A 26,663-nucleotide genomic window follows, 5' to 3' on the forward strand; every position below is an offset into this window, starting at 1 on the left:
GACGAGCGTTGGCTGCGATGACCTCATCCCTGGTGTGGGATGACGTCAAATTCAAGATGGATGGAATCACGGCGGTGGTGGCGGCAGCGCGCGCGGGCGAATCGTAAAAGAAGACGGCCGAAGGGAGTTGGAAAAGGGGTGCCTGTTCAGCACCGGAAAAGGTGAGTAATGAGTCCCGATTATTGCTCCTTTAAGGCGAGCCTCCTGCTGGAAGAAGGCGCAAGTTTCCCTTTGCACAAAGGCGTCTTTTCCTGACGTAACTCTGAGGTATATTTTTCCCCCACCGTGCAGGGCTGCGGTCCGAACCTGGCATGTGCGCCTGCGCCAATTACAAAAGGGGGTTCCCACCCCTTTACAGCGCATGCGTTGGTCTCCGTCTTCTCGCTTACAATGTAGAGCGCGCATGCCTGGGAGTTCCGCAGGCTGCCTAATGCGCATGTGCGCTGCCCATTCCTAGCGTGTGGTTCCTTTTCCTCACATCGCCGGTGCTTTGCCCTTTCAGATAGGGATATTTGCGCACGCGCTAGACTAGGGATTATTTCTATGAGTGGGGCTATGAGGGCCTTGTGAGCGTGCGCAGGGAAATGGGTGTGGTGGACTGCTTTATGATGTCATTTTGGGCAAAGGCAGCGAGAAGAGGGGGAAGGGAGGTCTAGGTTTAAGGAGAGAGCAGTTAATATGTTACTCCCCACATTGTTCTTCCCCTTAATAAATTACAGGGATTCCTGGATTTGGTTGGGGAGGCTCAGAAACTGTCAGCTTCTAGTGTGCAAAAACTAGTTCTGAATTCTGAAGGCCAGTATCTTGTTGCTATTTTCAACAGGAATAAATACAGTGGCTGTGAGGCATTTGCAGAACTGTTGACATTTAATAATGCTTTAAAATTAATGTTTCAGGCCAACTGAAAACCTGGCTATTTAGGCAAGCCTTCCCTCCAGCCATTTCTTGATTTATTTTGTTCATCTTGAGTTCTTGTCTATTGATGTATTACTTGTTCTATATTTTAAATTGTTTATTTTATGTGTTGTTAGCCACCCAGAGTAGTCAGTTGACTAAACGGGTGGGGTACAAATTCAATAAATAAATAAATGGGTCTATTCTATAGTTCAGCTCAACCGTAGGATGCTGGTCTAAGAGACTTCTCTCCTGGTTGTAATGTGGATGTGCATCGAGCTGATTCTGGTTATGGGAGAGGGAGCCATTATATACTCTGTGCCTGGCCAAATGCACTTAGTTCTTGGTTTTAACACATTGAGATTTCTAGCAGTAGCTCTTTGTGCTGAAAATAGTTCTAGCAGTTTATGTGAAGATCTGGAATTGGCACAAGTTGTCCTGAGTTGATTTTAGTATGTATAGAGGGTATTGTCAGGCTTAAGTGTAAAATGTGTCTTTTCTGAGGCTATATGTGTTTATTTGGAAGGCACAATAAATCAAGTGGTTTTAGCTTCATTGCATGCTAAAATATGATAAAACATGAAGTAAATACAACAGGCCAGTTCTTCAAATGTAAACTGGTTCTAAAAACTGGAAAGGCATAGATTTTCAATGGGCAAGCTAATTATAATAGCAATATACCAAGTTGTTTTTGATTCATGGTGACCCTTTTCAAGTTTCTCCAAGTACCGTACAAAGTACTTGAAAATAGTTTACCATTCTTCTAGGGGTGCTCTAGAACTGTGTAGCTTCTCATAATCCACACAAGCTGGCTTTTCTATACGGTGGTGGTGGTTGTTAATTCGTGTCTGACTCTTTGTGACCCCATGGACCAGACCACGCCAGGCCCTCCTATTTTCCAATGCCTCCGGGAGTTTGGTCAAATTCATGTTGGTAGCTTCGATGACACTGTCCAACCATCTTCACGCTTTCCCAACATCAGGGTCTTTTCTAGGATGTTGTGTTCTATCTTATCTAAAACACAGCGTCTTTGGACTGCAACACAGAGACTTCCTCAGCCACCATAGTTGGTCAAAGTATTTCTATTCTGGGGTGGAGGGAGTAATAAAGAGAGGCCATTACGTGCACATTTTTAATCTGGGTAAAGGTGGGCATATTTGCTAACAACTGTATTGCAGATGTGGGATCTCTACACACAGTGTATGAGGACAAGGTAATCAACAGTCTTCATTTATGGTACAGATCTCTTATTTTGATAGAGAACTTGGATTAGAACATTAAGAAAATTGAAGGCTGTGTGCATCAGTACTACTTAACTACTTGTGGTAGCTAAGATCAAAATGAAGCCACTAGTTTCTAGTCAAACAGGGCCAGAAAACATATTTAGGTATTCAAGAGTGTGACCTGTTCACATAGAATGCTTAATTTTCCTTGCCAGTTTTCAGGAAGAGAGTTGAAACTACACCTTAAATTGCTATAATTCTCACTGTGGTCATCGGTCATGCATGGATATGAACACAAATTGCCAGTTCAGTTGTTTGTGCTGGTTCATTCTTTTGACAAATATGTGTTAAACGGTTAACGGCCCCACGTTCTCTGGCGGGCACCCATTCAGAGGCAGTTTTCCTGCACCTCCTCCTCTGGGTACTGCTTCTGAGTGAGCACTACCATAGGAGGTGAGGCTGGGAACCACTGAACACCTGTTTGTCTGAAGGATGAACCAACACAAACTGGTAGTTCGTGCTTATCTGTAACTACCCACTCCTCTTTGTCATCAACATCACCTTCTTTCTTGTCTAAAAAGCCCACTTTTTGCCATATGATATAGCACTGAATTGGTATAACAGCTTGTAAAACTGCAGTGGTTGTCTGCAAAGTGCCATACTGGAAAAGAATAATTAAAACACACAAAAAAAGAGGCGTGCACTTGAAGGAGGGTGTTCTGACAACACAAGATGGGAAATCCTTCAGCTGAGTGCAGTATGCCAGTACAGTGGGCCCAGCAAGTGAATGCCTCTTGTCTCTTCTTCAAAAAATCTTTAAATTATTCTTTTCCAGTTTGGTGCTATGACAGAAACACTGCAATTTACAATTTATTTTATTTTATTTTGTAAGCCGCCCCGAGTAGACGGTCTAGAGGGGCGGGGTAAAAATCAAATCAAATAAATAAATAAATAAAATTATATCAATTCAGCACTGTGCCATTTGCCAAGAGTTTTTTTGAAAAAAGGTGCCCCGCCATCAATGTCACTCTAGGAAACACCTGCCACTGCAGCTTTGGACTCATAGATACCACAGACTCACATATACCAAAAATGAAGACACAAATAAAAACCACACGAAAAAAGCAGTATGAGCAGAATTGCGACAAAACAACACTAGCCCCTGTTTTGTTGTTTAGTCATTTCCATCAAAATGGACAGGTTTGTTCTCCTTGCAGTCCAGGGGACTCTCAAGAGTCTCCTCCAGCACCACAATTCAAAAGCATCAATTCTTCGGCGGTCAGCCTTCCTTATGGTCCAGCTCTCACTTCCATACATCACTACAGGAAAAACCATAGCTTTGACTATTCGGACGTTTGTCGGCAAGGTGATGTCTCTGCTTTTTAAGATGCTGTCAAGGTTTGTGTCATTGCTTTCCTCCCAAGAAGCAGGCATCTTTTAATTTTGTGGCTGCTGCTAGCTGAACAAAAAACAGTGAATGCCCATGCAAAAAGACCTGGATTATTCAGGTGTGTAATGTGTAGCTGACAAAAAAATACATCAAAGCACACTCAGTTTTATTTGTGTAATGATGTATGCCATCATACTATCCTGGACATTCTCAGTCTCATCTGATTTTGGAAACTAAGAAGGTCTGATTAGAATTTGGATGAGAAACCACCAGGGATCTTAATGCAGGGCCAGTAAAGAATCCTGCATGAAAACCTGGGAGTCATTCAGATTTCAAGTGCTGGGCTAGAAGTACCATGCATATGCACTTCCCATGTAACATCTTTATACTATTGTAAATAAATTCAGAGCATATATCTGCTTTGTAATGGAAGCAGAGGATATCAGTGAATCATATTTCTCCAACAGGTGTGTTCAAGAGATGTGAATGTGCAGATCCTTTGGTATGGCTTTTAATATGTCATCTTTTGCTGTATATGAGAATTTATCGATCAAAGCTTTTACATTATACCACTTGAAGTTGGGAATGGATGAAACAGTTGTCCTTGTGGTATCATTCACATACACAAGGAATAAGAAAGAAATGAGAATTTTATAAATTTTACACTGTGTTTTTATGTCATTCAATCTTTTCCTGTTCAAATGCAGAAACCTAAAAAGGATTACAGTAGCACCTTGTATAATTGTATCTGCATAAGGATGCTGTAAATTAGACTATTTTCGAAGTTTGTTGTTGTTTGGTCATTAAGTCGTGTCCGACTCTTCATGACCCCATGGACCAGAGCACACCAGGCCCTCCTGTCTTCCAGTGCCTCCCGGAGTTTGGTCAAATTCATGTTGGTAGCTTCGATGAAGCTACCAACATGAAGCTACCCCTTTCATGGATTGCTGCCTTGTCGTGGTGAAGGGGCTTGAGTAATTCAGAGAAGCTATGGACTATGCCGTGCAGGGACAACCAAGATGGACAGGTCATAGTGGAAAGTTCTGACTAAACCTGATCCACCTGGAGCAGGAACTGGCAGGCCACTCCAGTATCTTTGCCAAGAAAACTTCATGGACACAAACAAAAGGTTAGAAGTTAGGCTTTGTCAAAAGTTTCCAAAAATAGTATACTTTATGAAGTACAACAGTAACATTTACAAAACTGTAGCACTGTATGTAAGAAAAATGTATTTTTATTTTTTTTATTTATTAGATTTTTACCCCGCCCCTCTAGACTATGTTTACTCGGGGCGGCTTATAATTAAATTAAAATAATTAATTGACGTGTGTCATAATTAAAATAATTATGACACACGTCAATCTATAATCAATAGAACTAACAAATATGTTCAAAAATACTAACTTGAAAGATCTGTTTGTGTAGTTACCCATCTATGTGATGCAGCTATTATTATTGAAACTTAATGTTTAGTGTTTTTTTAAAAAAGTATAACCAGTGTTCTTAACAGTGTTTCAGAAATATAATGATTTAAAAATGCTTATTTTAAGTATTTTAAATATTACTCTGGATCCAGTTCCTGTGTATTGCGGATGAGCATATTTCAGGCTGTAGTGTTTCTTTTCCCAGGTGGTCAGCTGACTCCTTTACCATGCACTGCATATTCTGTCTTAAGTCATTTTTAAAATTTGCTTTAGTTTCAAAATTGGTACACTGCATACAAGGAGTGCTGCTAAAAAGAAGCGCGCACACAGCATCCTTTTAATTGTGCACACTAAATTACACACTGCTTACCCTCTTATGTGTGTGTGTATTCCACCATACAGGTGAAGGTGATGATCAGGAAAAATAAATATTCAGATCACTTGCATGTACCTTGATTTACTTGCATCACAGGATGAAGACTAAAGGTTTCAAGTTATGGGTTAAGGAAGAAAAGGCAGGGGAAGAGTATTTTATATGTTCTAGGAGATTGTTCCTGACATAAAGGTAGCAATGGAGAAAGCATATAGTTATTTAAGTGGGTAGAAACAACTGGATGCAATGTATTTGCGGGGGTCTAATGGTTGTGGGGTTTTTCGGGCTCTTTGGCCATGTTACATGCAAATGGCTACTCCAAAAATGAAATCGCAACAGCCATCAAACCAAGAAAACAACACCAAACTGAAGAAGAAAAACAGCCAGCCACAAATAAAGTATTTCTGCCATACATCAAAGGGGTCAGGGACCGCATGGGAAACTTTTGAAAAAACACAACCTACAAATAGTATTCAAGCCCACCACAAAAATACAACAAATGTTACGGTCAGCAAAGGACAGAAGGGACCCCCTCACCACTGCAGGAGTATACCGGATACGTTGCAGTTGTGGCCAGGTATATATTGGAACCACAAAACAAAGCATCCACACCAAAATCAAAGAACATGAGAGACACTGCAGACTAAAACAACCAGAAAAATCTGCAGTAGCTGAACATGCCCTAAAACAAACTGGACATGAAATTCTATTTCAAAATACTGAAATACTGGACAATACCAGCAATCATTACGTCAGACTGCATAGGGAAGCCATTGAAATCCACAAGCACCAGCAGAACTTCAACAAAAAAGAGGAAAGTTTGAAACTCAACAAAACTTGGCTCTCAGCTCTCAAAAATACAGCGTGCAAAAGGTCAACGAACTCTACCCAGCCACAAGGACTGGGGATCACTGCACACAAAAGACCAGCTAATGACACCCATCAACCACAGTGACAGATAATCTCTCCATCTTATCACAACAATACACCCACAACAAGACACACTAATCACCCATCTACAGAAAAAGACAAAAGCCTATCTCACAGCCATAAATGCTCCACTCCCAAGCCAACTACACCAGAGCACAGAATGCTGTCCTCTGAAGATATCGGCCACATAGACTGACGAAACGTTATGAAGAACAACCTTCAGAACACGGCCAAAGAGCCTGCAAACCCCACAACAACCAATTGGATGCAATGTTTCCTCTAATGTTTTGCCAGTGCTGGGCATGGGCCCCATCCTGCAGGTGTGGGGTTCCGGCTGCGACTGGAACCAAATAAGGAACAACGCTGACTGTGGCTATGCAGCCCCAATGCAGCGCTACCCAGATGAGAGGGAAGGTTGCCGGGATGACTAGTGTTGTTGGTGGAATAAAGGACATGGACGATAGTTATGAAAATATGAAGGTGGAGAGATAATATGAGACATAGCATGAGAGGCTTTAAAGATGAGATTTTGGAGTTTGTGCTGTATAGCAGAATGGATAGGATACCAATGCATGTAGGTGTTTTAGCGGATGAGCTGGTGAATTGTTTCAGAGCCCTGGACAGATGTGAGACAGCTGAGGTACCAATTGCAGAAGATCAGAGACAGAAGATTAGAGGAGTATGAATTAGTGGTGCTCTACCTTCAGGCTCCAGATGTTATTAGACAATAACAGCCAGAATTTCTCCCCTTTGATCATGTTGGTTGTGCAACCAAGGATTGGGAGCCAATGAACAAATGTTCCTGCTTGAGGTATCAGAGATAAATGGCAGCAGTTCCAAATTGCTGCACCAGGTGATCCAATGTGAAATTGCAAGACGGTGAAGAGTGAGAACTGGAACAAAATGTCACGGTTTGATCAGTGGGGTGAATGAGAGAGCATGTACAAGGGGAGAAAAGAAAGATGAGAGCTTCAGCCGTGAGCATAAAAGTCTGTTTAGAACAATTGCGTATTGATGAAATAAGCCTTTTACTCACCTGCTTGAGGTCTTAACAGACACATACTGCTCTACCTCTGTGGTCCACCTGAATACAGTGCAGAAGGTTTCAATTAACTGTAGCTTGTTGCTTAATCAAAACAAGGAAATTGTGATTATCATGGTTTTTAACAAACCAAGAGCCTTGCACTACAACTTGGCATCGGCTTAAGGTGGTCCTAGCTTGTTCTGAAATTGGTAGCCATAGTCTTTCAATTTAGACAAAACAGGAAGCTATGGCTAACTAAAGATATCCACACTGCATTCAGAAGCACAGCAGCAATATTTGTGAGTGTTGTTAATCCCTTAGCTTGTTAAATAAAGATTTGACTACATAAAAATTTTGTGTGAGTCAGCAATAAGGCCTTAGAACAGAATAAGAGGCAACCAGAGATACAGAATTGGCTGGACATGGAAAGTTCTGCTTAAGGAGGTAGGTGGAAGTTAATCTATCCATCTATCCATTTTGTTGCATGTAGCCAGAGTTCTGTTTTGTTTGTTTTTCTTAAATGAAAGTGATGGCCAACATTTCATTATAGGAAGCTTTTTCTCTGAACAATCTATTCCTTAGCATTTTCACTCCAAAATCACAAGCAAATCGAATCACAAGCAGAAAGGGAAAATTTTAGTAGAAAGCTGGTTAGCAGGGAAATGATTAATCATTCTTTTGGGAGGGTGGGGGGAATGCTTTTCAAATGCTCTCTGGACAGCTGGTAAAAGGATGAAGGCTCCAGTGAACAATAAGAGGCTCAAAGAAAGAAAGAGAAGCTAACTGTGGCTGAGTAGGGAAATCTAAGATGTAATGCAACCTATTTGCAAGTGTATGAAAAGGTACATTGGTATCTGTTTGTTTGTTGGGGTGCTGGTAGTTGTTTTTTGTTTTTCCAGATGAAAGTAATAGGGGCTGGCAAATATCTGCAATGCCATCTTGGACTGTCAGGGATAACAGCTGGAGGTGATGTTCCACCTTCAACATAAGTTCATCTTACTGAGATATCTAAGTTCCAGAATATTTATAAATAGAAAGTGCCCTTTGGCACTGTTTCTCAGTGTAGGTAAACAGTAGCTTTTTAATATTGTTAAATTCAGATCCTGCTTTTCTAATACAAATGGAGTCCAAGACAACTAGGAGCCATGAAATACAGGATAAGACAAAATGGTAATCAAGAAATAGAATAAAATTGGTTAAAAAGAAATAAATATAATTAAGAAATACATTACTGTACACTCAGCCATTAAAAATCCATGTCAGTAAACTGACAAATCAAAGGTAAGAATATCTTAGCCAACTGAGAGAACATCAGAGATGGACCTAATCTCCATAACCACTGGAGGGAACTTCAGAATGTGGGAGCAAACATGGTAAACTTCTCGCATTGTTCCCATCGAACATGCCTCAAATGAATGTGTGAGAGAAGAACTGCTGTGGTTCTTAAAACTGAGTCAGACTTATAAGGAATGTTGTCATTCAAATACAGTGGTGCCCCGCTTGACGCTTACCCTGCTTGACACTGAAATCGCTTCACAACCATGTTTTTGCGATCACTATTACGATTGCAAAACGATGTTTCAAAGGGCAATTTTCGTTTTACGACGATCGGTTCCCTGCTTCGGGAACCGATTCTTCGCATTACAATGATCTAAAAACAGCTGATCGTCGGGTTTCAAAATGGCCGCCCGCTGTATAAAATGGCTCCCTGCTGTTTTCAGGACTGATTTTTCGCTTTACAGGCACCAGAAAATGGCCACCCTATGGAGGATCTTTGCTAGACAATGAGGGATTTCGCCCATTGGAACGCATTAACCGGTTTTTAATGTGTTTCAATGGGTTTCCCCCCCTGCTTGATGATGATTTCTCTCTACAGTGATTTTAACAGAACGGATTACAGTACTGTCGTCAAGCAGGGCACCACTGTATTTTACTCATTGATGTAATTCTTATATTTTTATCCAGATTGTCTACTTTTAAAAGTTGCCCTCAGTCATAATTAAAACCAATTTAAAACTATTCAAATAACCTGGTTCCAAGTTGTGTAGGGCTTTATAGATTATAATTAGTGCTATAAACTGGAAACAGCTAGCATACAATATACGAGATGTTGCAACATGGGAATCGCTTGTGTAAGGAAGGAATTGCAGCCAAATGAGACACAATTACGCTTGGTGTGATTATTAATGCACACTCAGGCAGGCATTTTGCCGCTTCAAGCAAAACAGAAAATGCACCACTATCTCCATATAATCTGCCCAGGAGAATGAACAGTTACTAGAGGAAAATTCATAATTAGTATGATAAAGAAAAATCATTTAACATGTTTATTTTTCCCAATTACAATAGCACTTTGTGGGCTGAAAATACACAGATTCATGCTACAGATTCTGAAGTCAGTATAGCAATTTTTAAAATATATATTTACATACATTAAATTTCAAATGTGCTACACTATGTAAATTATTTGATTTAATCAAGATAATATAATGGCTTTTGTTCCAGAAAAAATGTGGGGGAAAAGAATTAGGGGAAATAACGATTTTGAGACAAAATTAGTACAGTGAGTACAACTTGCTGCAAAAACAGGAAAATGTTTTGTACCTTTGTTTTATTTTTAAAGTACACTTTTTCCTTTCTTCCAGACTACTTAAAATACAGTTGTCAAGGAAACTGCAGATTAAGAAGCAGGTACAACCCAAAATCTTGATGTTTCCAGAATTCTGAAGTGTATTCAAGAGTAAAGAGAAGTTTTATGGTAAGCTTATTTATTTTTAATTTCATTTGTTTAAAGTTAGAAGCGAAGCATTAACTTTTAAGTCCAAGGGCCATTTGAAATGCAGTGCACCACTACTGATTGAACATTAAATGAACAAGCAGCTGTGAGATTCAGGGTGTGATCACACATGGAAGTATATCGCAGTCTGGAATGCTCCATCCTGACCACATGCTGGACTTTTCTGTTCCAACTGTATGTTTTCTACTTTGAGGGGCTTTTGAAACAATTCACCAGCCTTCCTGTTCAGAATATGTGATAAACACCTGCGTGCATTGGTATCCTATCCATTCTGGTATACAGCACAAACTCCAAAATCTCATCTGTAAAGCCTCTCATGCTATTTTCAGTTGAATTTGGGGAAACCACTTGAAGCAATTCTTGTGGGGAGCTATTTCAATTACTTTTGTTTGATTTGTTTATTGTAAACAGCTGAAAGTCTGTAAATATTGACAATAAACCTGATTTGCATTTTTGATTACATCTGTATTATATATATTGATATGCTTCCCAGTGTATATGCCAGGAAATTGAAAGAAACCCTGCTGAAAACAGGCTTTTTTCCCTCTTAATGATTCCAGAGGGCGAGACCAAACCAGTGGTTTCAACATACAAGAAAGGAGATTTCAACTAAACATTAGGAAGAATTTCCTGATGGCAAGAACTGCTATACAGTAGAATGAACTGCCTCAGAGGATTCTGGACTCTCCTTCATCAAAGGTATTTAAACAGAGTTTGAATAGCTTTATGTTTGGAATGTTCAAGCTGTAGATATTGTGTGTCAGTTGGGGAATGGACTAGATCAGGGGTCTCCATCCCCTAGTCTGCGGCCTGGTAGAGGGCCCTGGCCCTGGCAGGAGTGGGCCATGGAGACAGATCTACCGCTCCCCCACACATGTGTGTGAGCGTTCCCTGCCCCCATGAGCGCCTGCCCCCGTGCATGCACACAAGCGCACCCCGCCTACCCACAAGCACCCCCTGTGAACGTGAGCCCCATATACCCATGAGCATGGGGTGCCCCGCCCCCCCTGCATGGACCTCTCCAACCGATCCACAGCTGGGAAAAGGTTGGGGGCCACTGGACTTGTTGACTAGTTCAACAATTCTGTGGCCAGAATCCTGTTAGTTTATGCAGTTGTAGAAGGGCGGTTATGTAGCTGGTTGTATCTATTTTGCTGTCTGTTTTGTCATGTGCCGTGGCCAGCTATGCCCTGATTGTACAGAAAATCCCACAATTGGGCATGCATTGGGCAGCTAGGGGAATGCAAAAACATGCCTTTCTAGGTGTGGATTTTCATACTTTCATAGGATTCTGGTACAACTAATTATGATGTACATGTGTAATGAGATAAATTGCATGAGTCAACTCCACAATCTTAGGCAAAACTGGAAAGGCAATAAAGGCACACTTTAAATTACAAATGTACATGATTGGTCATAATACACAGTTATATAGGTTGGGAAGCGGTTAGCTGGAAAATGTTCTATATGTGAGTCTGCCAATGCTTGTCCATCTGGATTAAGATTAGTATTGGACACTAAATCTATTTTGCAAATCTCACAAGGAAGAACGTCTGAGAAAAGAAGCACCAATATAACCCGAAAATGTAATTGTTACTATCATTTTTGACAACATCCCCTTGGCTGCATGCTCATAATTCCTGATCTAGCATTTTGAGTCTAGGATCAGTGGCACTTGCAAAAATCAGCATCGGGAACTTCTGAGCCAGATCAGCACAACTAAACTACATGGATAGTAAAAGAAGGTCTTTTTTTTCTTTGACTCTTCTTCTTCTTCTTCTTCTTCTTCTTCTTCTTCTTCTTCTTCTTCTTCTTCTTCTTCTTCTTCTTCTTCTTCTTCTTCTTCTTTTTGCATATGCAGAAGTCTAATCAATACATATTTCACATACTCTTGGGGTTCTTGAATGTGACACTTGGCCTCTCTAAGGCTAGGTGTGTAGGTGTAGAGGGGAGCCACAGTTGAATTTAGCAGGGCTCAATTCATGGATAATTATATATAGGATTACAGCCCAAATACTTTCAGATCAGCCATGAGGGGAGGGAAAATAGATTTTAACAGGTTAGTGTGCTATTTTACATACTACTGGGGGGGTGGGGGGTTTGGAAAGCAAAAGATATTTGAGAAGTCTTGTTTTTTTTGTCTCTTATGTCTGATGGTGGTGGGAAACAGCTTGACTGGTACTGAAGTATATAATAAAATACAGTGGTGCCTCGCTTAGCGATCGCTTCGTTGAGCGTTGAAATCGCTTAGCGATGGGGTTTTGGCCATTGCCAGAGCGGTCGCTTAGCGATAGCCCCTATGGGGAAAAATCGCTTTGCAATGATCGCGGGGAAGCGATCATGGCAAACCGACCCTTTTTGCACAGCTGATCGGCGGTTCCAAAATGGCTGCCGGAAGAACAAAATGGCCACCCGCTGTTTTACCTTGCTTTAGAGACACCGAAAACGGCCACCCCTGTGGAGGATCTTCGCATAAAGTCCGTTTTTAAGCCCATAGAAATGCATTAAACACGTTTTAATGCGTTTCTATGGGCTTTTCAAAATCGCTTATCGATTAAATCGCTTAGCAACGTTTTTCCTGGAACGGATTAATGTCGCTAAGCGAGGCACCACTGTACAGTATATATAGGTAATGGCCTGCATTTCTTATAGCTGTTTATAGCATTTATGTGTACGCAGCACCTCACTTCTTATGGAAATTAATGGCCGAAATCCTATTGACACAGTTCCAGCAAATGCAGAGCTGATGTCATCATCAGCTCTGTCTTTTTCTCAATAATTAATAATAATCATGTGCCATCAAGTCTATTCTGATTTATGGCTGCCTTTTCAGGGTTTCCTAGGTACAGAGTACGCAGAAGTGGTTTACCATTCCCTTCTTCTTGGGGCAATCCAGGGACTGTGCAGCTTGCCCAAGGCCACACAGGCTGGCTGTTCTAGGATGTGGAGTGGGGAATCAAACTCCCAACCTCTGGCTTCGCAGTCAGATACGAAATCACTGAACTATCCAGCCTGCCATTTGCGCTAATTAAAAATTTCTAATTCTCTCCCTCAGAGATTTCAAGATCCTCTAAAAATCCCTTTTGTCCTGGGGAAGCCTTTGGGGTCCTTAGGGACAGTGAATTAATGTCCCAAAACTGCGACGGTTAGTGCCAGTCCTAGCAGTGATGATTTTTCAGATGTTATAAATTCCCCTGTCCCTTCCCTGAGCTCTCCCAAGGCTTCCCTGGGATAAAAGGGAGCCTTGGAACCTGGGAGGGGAAATTAGATAAAAAGCTGAGGCAGTGTTGCACACATGGCGCTGCACTAGCAAGATTTCAACCAACTTGTCTTACAGTATGACTTTCAACATAAATTGCAATGGGGAAATATGTAGTTAATTTAGAGTGTGACTAGACCACCAAGTTATACCAGCATGGATTGGTCTACAAAGATATGCTAAAGAGGGCTACTCTAAGTTGTGGCATTTCATTTCGGGTCATCCTTATATACAAAGATCAAAAAACACCACAAGGCAAGTAACCCTGTTTAGCACAGTCCCTTTAAAAGAAAAGTTCCCATTTATCAAGGTTGCTAAGCAGCTTAGGCAAAGCACAAAGGAGAAAGCTGCTCAAGTCTCCTGAGAAACAAAAATCTTTGCCATTCACCTTTGGAGCAGAAGAGAGGGGAAATTTTGCATTTCTTTTTAATTGTTGCAAAAAACAACAAAAGCCCTTTCAAGGCATTGCTGATAGATTAACAACAATTAAAAAGAAATGCAAAACTTCCTCTCCCTTGCCCTCTAAAGGCAAACAGCAAGGAAGCTTGCCATTTCTGAAGATTGTTAAGTGGTTTTAGCAAAGGGACAGCCAAACAGCTGTTTTGGTTTCATCCCAGCAATTACACCAAAAGAGAGTTATCTTACCTACACCTAAAAAAAGAGTAGCCGCTAATAAGGAGTCAAAAGGTGCAGGTAGAAATGCTCTGGGAACAAACTGATTCACACTAGCATTTGCATCTTGTGGTCACCAGGAGAAGGAGTAACGATCACCTCTCCCTAAAGAGAGTACAGTGGTGCCTTGACTTACGACCATAATCCGTTCCAGAAGATGGACGTAACTTGAAATGGTCGTAAGTGGAAGCATGCATTCCCATAGGAATGCATGCGAACGCAATTAATCAATTCCAGCAAAAAAAAAACACAACTCCCCCAAATAATAATAATAATAATAATAATAATAATAATAATAATAATAATAATAATAATAATAATAATAATAATAATAATAATAATAATAATAATAATAGTAAACACTGCAAGCCCATAGGAATGCGCTGGGGCTGAAAAAAACACATAACCCAAAAATAAACAGCGTAAGTCCCATGCTGCAAAAAAAATCACCTAAAAACAAACAACAACACAGCACAGAAACATAACCCACCCAATCCCAAGACCACCCTGCAAAACCCACCCAGAACAGTTTTTAAAAAGCAAACAGTAGGCTTCCTTCAGCACTGCCTCCAGGAGCTGGGATTGGGTGCTCCTCCGCCTCCTGCGCTGAGGCCCAACGTGGACACCCCAGTGAGCAGCCGCTGGAGCCGGTGCAGGAGTGGGAGGCAGCATCAGGCACCCGCAGTGGGTGAGCCACCTGCTGCTCAGGGACCCAGTAGCAGCGGCATCAGCCCTGCGGAGGGCAGCAGGGAGTGCTGAGGCCCAACGCAGGCACCCCGGTGAGCAGCTGGTGCAGGATGTGGTGTCGGGCACCACTGGTGAGCGAGCCACCTGCTGCTCAGGAGCCACCCGCTGGCAGAGAAAGGGAGCCGCTGTCATGGGGCCAAGGGCTGAGTGCGGCCCCACCTTGCCTGGGACAATGTCACGGGAAGACCCTTTCTCCAAGAGCCAGGATCGGGGGGCCCTCTGCCCCCGAGGCTGAGGACCGGGATCCAGCAGCAGCAGCAGCCCCGTGGAGGGCGGCGAGGAGCGCCGAGGGACACCCCCTCCACTGCCTCCCCCCACCGCTGCCTCCCTTTCCCTAACCGTTGGGGTGAAAGAGCTACAAAGAAGCAGCCTCTTTGCCACCAGCGGTTTGAATTTCCCGCTTTTTTCCCCTGCCTTTTTTTGGTTGTTACTCAAAGCTCTGGCTGCAAGTCGAAGCAAAATTTTGCGACCGGAGCTGGTTGTAACTCAAAATGGTTGTAAGTAGGGATGGTCCAGGCACCACTGTATGATGTTTGGACAGGGCGTCACTGGTGCAAAACTACCACCTTTATCTCTGAGGTACGTACTTTAGGCCTCAGAAGTGCATAGCATAAACCCCATGGACTATCCTGACCTTAAAGAAAAGCCTTTGCTTACTTTCAAAGTACCTAAGCATTGGCTTTGTGTTTCCTTAGACAGCACAACAGCTTTGTAAAGTAGGACCGCTCAAATATAGTAGCAACTTAGTGACCTTCTCAAATCTCCACTGGATTTAGGTGTAAGTCCTGCTGTTCAAGAGACAAGTCCTCTATAAGAATTATATTTTTATTAGGAATTTTATTTTATTAAAAGACTTCATTATATTTGGGAAGGCTTTCACAGCCGGGATCTAATGGTTCTGGGTTTTTCAGGCTCTGTGTTCTGAAGGTTGTTCTTCCTGACGTTTCGCCAGTCTCTGTGGCCGGCATCTTCAGAGGACAGCCAGAGTACAGGTTGCTGTCCTCTGAAGATGCCGGCCACAGAGACTGGTGAAACGTCAGGAAGAACAACCTTCAGAACACGGCCAAAGAGCCCGAAAAACCCAGAACAACCAAAAGACTTAATCTTTATATGATTACAATTCCCAGTATCCTTCAATTCTTTACAGGAGTAAACCAGCCCATCTGCACAGTGGACCAAAATGTGGGATTAACTCTTATGTAGCCACACCCTTAGTTTGGATCTAGCCCAGTCTGTACCTGTATTCAGTATGGCCTGCACATGCTAGCCAGTTCCATTATGTTTGATAGTGCTTTCTCCCTAGTGTGTTTAAGGTTATAGCCTTAAAAGCATGATGAAATCAGCGTTCGAAATGACAAGTAAGACTGCTCAGTTCCCAGAGCATCCCTACCTGCATCTTTTTGGCTTCCTGTCCAGGGATACTCTTTTATAGAGACAGGTAAGATCGGCCTGATTTGGGTTGGTTCCAGAGTGTGATCACTGGGATGAAACCAAAGCGGCTGGTTGGCTATTCCCACTTAATTTAAGCATCAACATGCAGTTTGCTTTTGGGGTTGGGCATTTATTGATTTATTTGACACTTTGCAGAAAAATGGACAGACCCAAACACAATTTTGGATGATGGGAAGTCAGCATGTTAGTTGGATGATGGTAAACCTGTCCCCAAAGAGTACCTGACTTATTAGTCATCTAATTGTTAATAATCTCACTGGGGAGATGTGTTTGCATTTATTTCCTTTCAAGCTATACTTAAATAACATTGTTTTTCTTTTCATGTGTTCCAGGTGAACCTAAACCATGGAGGGACTTCTGCATTATATAAATCCAGCACATTCTATTTCTCTCCTAAGTGCTTTAAACGAGGAACGTCTGAAAGGGCAACTCTGTGACGTTGTTCTTATCGTAGGAGACCAAAAATTTCGAGCTCATAAAAATGTTTTGGCTGCCAGCAGTGAATACTTTCAGACTCTGTTCACTAAAAAAGAAAATGAATCTCAGTCAGTTTTTCAACTTGACTTCTGTGAACCGGATACTTTTGACAATGTATTAAACTATATTTATTCATCATCTTTGTTTGTTGAGAAAAGCAGCCTTGCTGGAGTTCAAGAAGTGGGATACAGTCTTGGAATTTCTTTTCTCACCAACATTGTTTCTAGAAGTCCTCAAGTTCCTTTACCTGCATGTCCCATTAAAAAAATACTGTTCCATGAGGAAGATGAAAACAACTCACAGAAAAGGAGTGTCATTGTTTGTCAGACCAAAAATGAAACACAGGGGGAAAATGTTGTTCAAGCCCCACAAGACATAAGCCATAGTTCTAAACCCTTATCCTCAGTTGCTGTCAAAACAAAGAGACCACAAGTAACACAGTCAACTGAGTGTTTGCATAGTTTATCACTAAATGAAAGGAGATGGCTGAAAGATAGTTCTTTAAGATACTCAAAGTCTCATGAAACTTCAGGTGCGGTGGATGATCAAAGAACTAAAAGGAATACAATTTTGTCCCAGAAACCATTTGTAGACAAGGAAATGATTGCAGATCAACCAGGAGGAAGTGATCAACTCCTAAAGGGAAAGGCAGCAGAAGTGCCCTTGAAAAGGCCTTGTCCACCAGTCATGCCTCTCTGTAGCTCATCAGAATCTACATTTTTACTAAGTGAGACTGGGAAAGGAGCTGGTGCAGGAGAAGACAGGAATTTGTTGTACTACTCCAAGTTAGGATTAGTGATCCCATCTAGGGTCGCTGGTCCTGAAAACCAAAGTATTGATCGGAGTGGACCACTTGTAAAAAGTCTCCTTCGAAGGTCACTGTCCATGGATAGTCAAGTTCCCACTTATTCATCTTCTATTGACCTGAAACTTTCCCAAGGATCCACAGTGGTGAACAAAACACAAGGGAGAACTTTAAATGTGATACCCCCAAAGGTGTCTATGAAAGAGTCTTCAGAAAAGGCAGCTCCTGATGACACAACACAGGTAATGCACCCACATCGCCTTAGGTCCTTTAGTGCATCCCAGTCAACAGACAGGGGAATCAGTTCTCCTCTTAGGGAAATACGGATAAAAACTGAACCTAGCAGCCCACTGTCAGATCCTTCTGAAATAATAAGAATCACAGTGGGAGATGCTTCATCTGGCAATAAAAACAGCCCATTTAAAACTGAAGATGACTTTAGAGATCTCAGTAGATTTCCAGCTAAAAGACGGTTTCAAGCAGACAGAAGACTGCCACTCAAAAAAATTAAAGTGGATGAACATGTTCCCCCTGGATCAGAGGAGAATTCTGAGGAAAACGCAAATCCTACACAGTTTGCTGACTACCCAGATTCTGACATTAGCAAAGGTGAATGTAGTGAACTAGAAGAAACAAAACCTAATAAAAAGTTTAAGTGCAAACACTGCCTTAAGATTTTCAGGTCAACGGCAGGCCTTCATCGTCATGTCAACATGTACCATAATCCTGAAAAACCATATGCTTGTGACATTTGTCATAAGAGGTTTCACACAAACTTCAAAGTATGGACACACTGCCAGACACAGCATGGGATTGTGAAGAACCCTTCACCTGCTTCTAGTTCACACATTGTATTGGATGAAAAATTCCAAAGGAAACTAATTGACATAGTGAGAGAGCGAGAGATTAAAAAGGCTCTAATTGTTAAACTAAGGCGTGGCAAGCAGGGACAGGCTGGTTCACAAGCACAACAAGTCATTAAAAGGAACCTGAGGTCAAGGACCAGAGGAGCCTACATTTGCACCTACTGTGGGAAAGCATATCGCTTCCTGTCACAATTTAAGCAGCATATAAAAATGCACCCAGGGGAAAAAACAGTTGGAGGAAATAAGGCTCTTAAACCAAAAGAGGATGCCCATATTGAGAGCCCAGTAGAAAATAAAAAAGCTTATCAGTGTCGTCTTTGTAATGCTAAACTTTCCTCTCTCATTGAACAGGGAAACCATGAGCGGCTCTGCCGGAACGCAACCGTTTGTCCTTACTGCAGCCTTCGGTTTTCTTCGTTAGAGCTGAAACATGACCATGAAATCACATGTGAATACAAGAAGCTGACTTGCCTAGAATGTATGCGCACTTTCAAATCTTCCTTCAGCATTTGGCGTCATCAAGTTGAAGTCCACAATCAAAATACGATGGCTCCAACAGAGAATTTTTCTTTACCCGTTCTAGAACACAACGGTGAACTAAGTAGTGCTTCAAGGCTGCATTCCCAGCCAGAGCCTAACAAAATGAACAATGTGGTGGCTGCCAAAGAAGATGGTGTATTCAGTGATTCCTCAGAGCAAATAAATTTTGATTCAGAAGACTCTTCCTGCCACCCTGAAGATCTTAGTATTTCCAAACAGTTTAAACTTCAAATTAAAGAAGAACCTGCGGATGATGTTGAGGAGGAGATTTCAGAAGGTAATCCCGAGTCCAAGGAAGGGGTGGCTAATAAAGATACTGGTTTGTGGCCCTGTGAAAAGTGTGGGAAAATATTTACTGTACACAAGCAACTAGAGCGTCACCAAGAGCTTTTATGCTCTGTGAAGCCCTTCATTTGCCATGTGTGCAACAAGGCCTTCCGAACCAACTTCCGTCTGTGGAGTCATTTCCAGTCACATATGACACAAGCCGCGGAGGAACCTGTACGTAAAGAACCTGACATGTGTGCATCAGCGAATTCCCCATCACCACCACCTTTGCCTCCACCTCCACCACTTCCCAAAATCCAGCCTTTAGAACCTGATAGCCCGACAGGCTTGTCAGAAACCCCTTCAGCTACCGAGAAATTATTTGTTCCACAGGAATCTGACACACTCTTTTATCATGCTCCACCACTTTCAGCCATCACATTCAAAAGACAATACATGTGCAAACTCTGCCATAGGACATTTAAAACTGCATTTAGCCTTTGGAGCCATGAGCAGACACACAATTAAAAAGCATTAAGAGTGCCTACAGGGAAGTGGTTTTTTGTTTTTAAATCTGTTAATTCCCATGATGTATCTGAAGTTGCAACATTGAAATGAAATACATGGCCATACGTAAAGGGAAAAGAACCCTGAATAACTGAAGTTGATGTTCGTGATGCTGCTTTGGTTGTGGAGATTAAGGTAAACTAAATGTATTATTGGTAGAGTATTTCTCACTTTTTCAAGTTTGGTGGTCTAGGATTTCCTAGTTATACAACAATTACATTTATTAAAAGTTGGTGACATCTTCCTTTATGCGATACTGGTATATATGGCTTCTTATTAAAAGGAGCAGGAGTAATGGGAATCTTGAAACCAGTTTTGTTGTATTCACAGTGCTTAACTCTCTGATGAACTCCATATACATATTAGTCCTTCATATGAAGTTAAGGAGAAAATGGTTTGAGGGCTTTGTTGTATTGACCTTGATCTTATTGAATGCTAGCAATAATAAATAAAACCTCATTTCAACTAACTTGACCATTATTGAAAACTTTTATTAACATGGGGCTTTTTGTTACTAGTATTTTCTGTATGGATATAGCATAAGACATAGTAAAATGGTTAGCAATATGTGAATATTTGAACTTTTATATACAAAGTAGCAGCCTGTGTGCCTGCCTTCTGCTCTTTCGAAGAGGTTTTGAAGAAGAGTGTAGGAACAAAGTAAATGGCTTTATTTGATCCTTGGAGGTGGATATTCTATAGATATTTTGGTAACTAGAATTATGAGATGAGCAACAGGCAGCTGAAATCCTAATACAAATAGTATTACTTTTAACATGGAACAGCATTGAGTCAGTGTCAGAATTAAGGTGTGGCCTGTTTCTTCTTGATGTGTGTTGGAGTGGATGTGTTTTAATGCAATAGAATGTATGGATACGCTAGTTATGAATATGATGTGTAAGGATAATATTGCCTACTGGCCAGAATCCTATTGGTTAACTATGTTAGTGTGAGTATAGTGGTGTTAAACTGCAGCAGCCAATTGCCACTAATAAGTCTCTACTTGCCAGTTGCATGATTTGGTGTATGATGAGGGATACAATTGGGTGTTCATGGACTAGTGGTAATTCAGTGCAGACCACTACACTTGATATACACACTACTAGCCAGTAGGGTTCTCAGCACAATCGTTAGGTGACAATAGTGAGCCCTGCAAAGACTACAAATAGTTTTAAATGGAAAGTTTAAGTGTAAATATTTACATATGTATAAATGAATTTTAAACATACAAAATCTCTATTAAATATACTTTTCTCAGAATGGAGTGAGAAATGCAATGCCTCAAATGTATTTCATAAATAGAAGGTCCACAGTAAGTGGAATCTTTCTGTCCTGTATCATAATTTGAGTTTGTACAGATGTTCAAAAGAATAGTGTGTACAGATGTTCAAAAGAATAGTTAAAATATCTGAGCTGCAATTAAGTGAGCTGTGTTCTTGAAAGCTTAAGATCACTAATTTCACTGGGCCCAATCATACCTAAGTATTCTTGATTGTGGCATTTGATTGTGGCATTTGACTCCCATCATGCTTCCTTTTAAGAGAATGTAAAGCTAATTCACTCCAGTACATGTTCCTTCCATCAATTTATGTACCTCTTTGCAAGTTGTACACCCCTTCCAAAGATAACAGTATACTTAGATGTCTGCAAACATTTTCAGCCTGCACAGGGGTCCTCATTCATCTGTTTCCTCCATGGAGATGAATGGAGAATCCATTCTTGGGAGGCAGACTGTACAATCATTTTGATTATCTTTTAGCTGAGAAGGATGGATGAAGTAGGGAAGAACGGATAAAGTGCTGACTGTGCTCTGCTTGAGGTCCCCACACCCACAAAAATTACAGAATTTTTAAAAAAATGCTCAGCATGTCCCCTCAAGTTCTTTATGGGGTATGGGGCAATTATGCCATGTTTTGAATAATGCCTCACACTCCCATTATTTTAGGATGAAAATGCTTAGGGTCACCCAAGGACAGGAGGAGCTTAAAAAAAAAATTAGGTGAGTACCTGGTGATGCAGGGACGGGCTTGTGCCACCATGCCCAGTGCAGTGGGCTCTTGTGTTTTTGGAAGAACAGCTATATGCCACTATTATAGCAAGCTCTTTTAAAATTTGGCAGTGTTTTGAAAGGAGATTTTGACCTGGCAGGAAGAACAGCTTTTCAGAAATGCAAACATACAGTACATGTGGATGTTCAGTTGTGTGAAGCATGATCCACATCTTTAGAACTGTGAAAGGCATTCTATTTTCCCCATGAACTCCCATCTACTGAAAGAGAGGTTTTAGTTCTCCAGATGTTTTAGATTACAGACTAGCACTGTTCTTTACCATTGGCTGGCTGGGACACCTGGGAGTTGAAGTTCAAAAACATCTGGAGGACCAAAGTTTCTCCACCCTTCTTTTAAGGCATGAAGTGGATTTCATGTGGAAGATTAATACTGAGCATTATGTATGAAAGGGTGCCCTGTGTAGAACTGTTGGGCATGATCGTGAAGCATGACTATTCTGCTAGTTCTGATAAAAGCTTTTATCAGTCAAGGCATCCTGATACAGCTGACTGCAGGCATGCTAGGCAGCTGAGACATCCAGTGGCTCAGCAGCTGTGTTATAAACAGTGAGGCTCTTGAAAGTTATTCCTGATCAGGCTACACCTTGTGGTAAGAATGAAGAGGACACTGAGGAGCTGTCATAGCTTTTAGACCAGCCACTGGTTATTATGCAGGTTTTACAGTGAAGCATGGGAATATCTCATACAATCCACAAATACCATGAGTACTCCAATAAGATTCTTTTGGGAGCATTCAGTCAGGTGCTTGCTTAATGTTTTGCAGTGCAAACACATTTGTATTTACTAATAAGTCCAGCTAGGTAAACTGGGGCTTCCTCCCAAGTAAAGTATAATAAGGATTGTACCCTTTATCTTGGACCATATTTATTATTTTAAAAATGAAGTTTATCAGTTACTAGTACTGAAAAGACTGTTGTATGTGTGCTGCAGTTATTCTTTCAAAAACATTTGTGGCAACAGTTTGCAGCGACAAATATCTTGATGCTTTCCCAAAATAAGTTGTAAATATGTTTATTCTTATTTGAAGAAGTTAAATGGTTTGCTATAGTAATATATTTTGTATGGTTCTGAACAGTTTTTAAGCATAAGAGCTTATTACATTTATTTTCTTCTCTAGGGTTGTGGGGGAAGCAGGTATTTTTCATTATGAGCCTTGAGCCACAACAGCTGAAAATAATAACTGAAGATTCATTTTAATTCCAAAATAAAATAATTGAGAAGAGCTTGAATGAACCTGGCCCTGTTTTGTTTAAAGGAAATGGAACTACAGCTATATCTTCATCAAATTGTGTTCTATTTAAAGACTTAGGATCAGCTCATACAGGATCTTTTCCTTACAAACCAGCATTCCTTCTTTTTATCATAGCACTTACATAGAAAATTGAAAATCTGAACTGGGTAATATGTAGTGGGCACAGTCAGCAGAAATAAGTAGAGCACTCTTTCTGGCTACTTTGTAAGAGGAATCTATGCTGATGGTATCTGTGTCCGTTTAATGTCATGTATGCCTCTGCAAAATTGTGGGCTTGACTGCAGTGCTCAAGACTACACAAGAGAGAGTTAGCCAATCCTGACAGATTTTCTGGTGGGCTGTACACAAAGCACTATATAGTCAATTTCACTGATGTAACCTCCTTGCAGCCATTCTTATCCCTACTGAGGCCAGTTATAGAGATTTAGTTTGCTGCAGGGGCCTGGAGTTTGTATCACCTATTATGTGATTCCCCCACCCCCTCACCCAACAAGCATGGCTCCTGTGCCTTTGGCAGATGATCATTCATTGGGTGAGCATTTCATCATTACTGCCTGCTTGCTGGAAGCAGCTTTCCCTGTTGAATTTCTGTTTGAAATATTTGCCAAGACAAGTTCTCCCCAACCCTAGGGAAGAAAAGCATACTCTCAACAGAATGCTTAACTGGTTTAAACGTAAAGAGGGAAATTTAGAAATGTCAACAGGAGCACTACTGTAGTAAGATAATAAATACCAGATTTTAAAAGTCTACTAGTTTAAAAGAAAAGAAAAGAAAAGAAATAGGGCTTTCCTTTAACAACAATGTACTATTTGCAGTAAATGTATTTTTCTATTGGTGTGAATGTTGTATGTTTTTTTTAAAAAAACCATTCTTATTAATTATATTTGGAAACCAACCCTGCCTCTTAGAGTTTTTATAAATGTTTAGACTGATGTTTTTCTATAACATTTTATTCAATACTTTCAAATCTCTAAGAGTGTTTTATTTTGGTGAACATGGAATGAATATACTGCCACTTAAAGATTAATATATGTTTTAAAGTTATAAATTAAGGAAGATTTTATTATATAGTCTGAATCTTGTTCAAGGTATATATTTAGATTGACCATCATCATAATAAAAAAAACCTATTGATTTCTTTACCATGTTCAATTTTACAATAGTGTGATGAAAATACTGAAATGTTCTCATTCTTTAAGAAAGAGGACTCTGGCTTTTTGTTATCAAGTAATCACAATTCTTCAAAAATTTAAGGTTTTAGAATACGGCATGTGAAACATAAGGTGTTTTGAAATATACATTTTTATTTTCTCTTTATTTTAGTCTAACATGATTGACAAAATTAAGTCCTTTTTCACATAAGTACATAAATCAGAATTTCATGTCAACATAAGGAAAAGTGGCCCATGAAATTAAAACAGTTTTATGTCAAGCTCATTAAATAGTTGGAGCAAATCTTCAACAGACCTCTGCATATGAACCCTACAATCAACAAAATATTTAAATATTTAAATCTTTCTGGTCAAGTGTTTGGTTAAGCTCTAACCACAGACAGATTTTTCAGAAGGCAGCAGAAAATTCTTAATGCACTATTTATTTTAAAAGCTTAGCATGCAGATATTAAAAGCATACTAAGGAAGTACCTCAATTGTTTTTGTTTTTGAAAGGGGGAGGGAGCATTTCAGAAAAGGAGTCTTTACAATCAACAGATGCGTAATAGACTAGGCCTAGTCCAAACCATTTTGATAAATCTTACTTCCAGGTTAACAGTGTTTAAAAATGTAGCCTGAGTTTTTTAATCCCTTTTGATGCAAGCATTGCATGCTGTGTACAAGCCATTTGCTTCAGAGTAGCCTTGCTTAGTTCACTGAGATTGTTTCTTCAAGTTTGGACCATTGGAAGACTTCCTATTTTAACCATATTTGCCACTTTTCTATACAGTATTTGTACTGGTTCTTTCTGTCACAATTTATGACCGCATTCTGGGGTTACGAAGCAGAGTTATTGGAAGTCCTGTGGTGTTTCAGCGTGATCACCTGGCATTTTAAAAGAGATGAATATATATGCAATTAAATCTCTAATTCCCAGGCCTAAGAAAATGCAGATAAGTTTTACTTTGCAAAATGGTCAAAACCAAAAGCCAGGACTTCTCGTTCTAAACTTCATAACACTTTCAGTTATTTAGGTTCAATTTGAGCTTGACTGAAACAATATAACCTGATTTATTTTAAATTACTGATTATTTTTTCTCTTTTCAAATTTGGCACCACACTTGAAGTCCTGATACAGTTTAATACATGTTTCTTAAGATATGAAAGTGGTTTTCCTGTAGTCATAGCTAGTTAAATATATCTTGCCAGTTTCTGAATCTAGAAAGCCTGCCAGCTGTGTTTATCAGGATCCTAGGGTAATGTGTTGTCCCAAGTACCAATGCCTCTCTGATATTTTATTTAGCATTTGGGGCCCAGGGAGAGTACATATCTAACCCTAAATCCTTTATATTTGCCTGCTGTGTTCAATAACATTGTTTACATTTTATTATTTGAATACTGGGGGTGGGGTGGAGGGAGGGATAATTTCTCCTGCAGTGACAATGCATCATGTTTTTAAAATCTGAAACTTATTGCAATGGTCTGATCATTTTTTATTGCTATGCTGTTAAAATTCTTTGTATGACTCAAGTTTCCCTTTAAAGCAGAGGATGAGGAACATCCTGGTGTCTTGCAGCCCTGATGTTGTTGGACTTTAGCCTACATAATTCCTCACTATTGGCTATGCTAGCTAAAACTGATGGGGTTGGAGTCCAGCAATGTCTGGAGGGCTACATATTGTTCACACCTGCTGTAAAGGAACACTCAGTATACGCACTCCATAAGGTCCTTGACTGTTACCACTATATCATGAAAAAAAGTATTTAGAATATGACTTCCTGTGGCGATACATTTATCTTAAAAGAAGGGCCATTGATGTAAAACTTGCTTCTAAGTAAATATGTTTCTAATTACAGCTTTAGCAATTGCACAGTAAAGCAGTTGGAAGTCTAGACATTTTGTTTATATATATAGCTCTGGGCTTTGAATAGTGTGGATTGCACCAAGTTTGTGCTTTTGTTGTTGTGTTGAATTTCATTGCACTTATATGATGACACACACAGTTTCCTTTCAAGTGTCTATGAACTGGTGGTGGTTCTTTCTCTACAGACAACTATTATAAGTGGCTAGAAAATATGTTTTGAAAGTGAAGTAACAAAAGGTTGCTTTTCTTGGTAGTATTCCTGTCTAATTCAGGGCTGTTTCGTTAAGGCATTTGCTGTTGCCACCACCAACATAGAAGGACTGTAACTTAAATTCTCTTGAAGTTTCTTTTGATTTTAAACTGAAGATATAAAACATACATTCAAAATGTCTAATTTTTTAATTATGTATATCTTGTATACATTATATACTGGTTTAATACGTACATGTCAAGTTTTAAGTAGGAATCCATCTAACTTTTTAAGGACTGAATTCCTAGTTTCAGAATTCTTCTTTTAATGTAATGTTTGCTGCTTTGTATTACTTTTCTACTGTATGCTTTCTTTATCTAGATCTTTATTAAGAAAATTTGGAGTAAAATAAACTTGTTATTTTGAGTGA

General features: G+C 40.2%; 1 protein-coding gene across 4 annotated transcripts; it reads left to right on the forward strand.

The window, feature by feature from the left end:
• ZBTB21 (zinc finger and BTB domain containing 21) lies at positions 1-26,663 on the forward strand. Of its 4 annotated transcripts, XR_013543608.1 has the most exons (6): positions 26-161; positions 9,904-10,016; positions 10,616-10,754; positions 16,518-17,709; positions 18,685-19,842; positions 22,893-23,004. XR_013543608.1 is itself a non-coding variant. In XM_020814755.3 (5 exons), exons 4-5 carry the CDS (start codon positions 16,531-16,533, stop codon positions 19,666-19,668), a joined length of 2,163 nt encoding a protein of 720 aa, XP_020670414.1. In that variant the 5' UTR covers positions 26-161; positions 9,904-10,016; positions 10,616-10,754; positions 16,518-16,530; the 3' UTR covers positions 19,669-26,663. The 4 variants fall into 4 exon arrangements, 3 of the variants coding, with proteins under 3 accessions (XP_020670412.1, XP_020670413.1, XP_020670414.1); XM_020814755.3 differs by having other exon boundaries at positions 18,685-26,663; XM_020814753.3 differs by having other exon boundaries at positions 1-161; positions 16,518-26,663.

This window comes from Pogona vitticeps, chromosome 3 (genome assembly GCF_051106095.1).
Source record: "Pogona vitticeps strain Pit_001003342236 chromosome 3, PviZW2.1, whole genome shotgun sequence".
Classification (NCBI taxonomy): domain Eukaryota; kingdom Metazoa; phylum Chordata; class Lepidosauria; order Squamata; family Agamidae; genus Pogona; species Pogona vitticeps.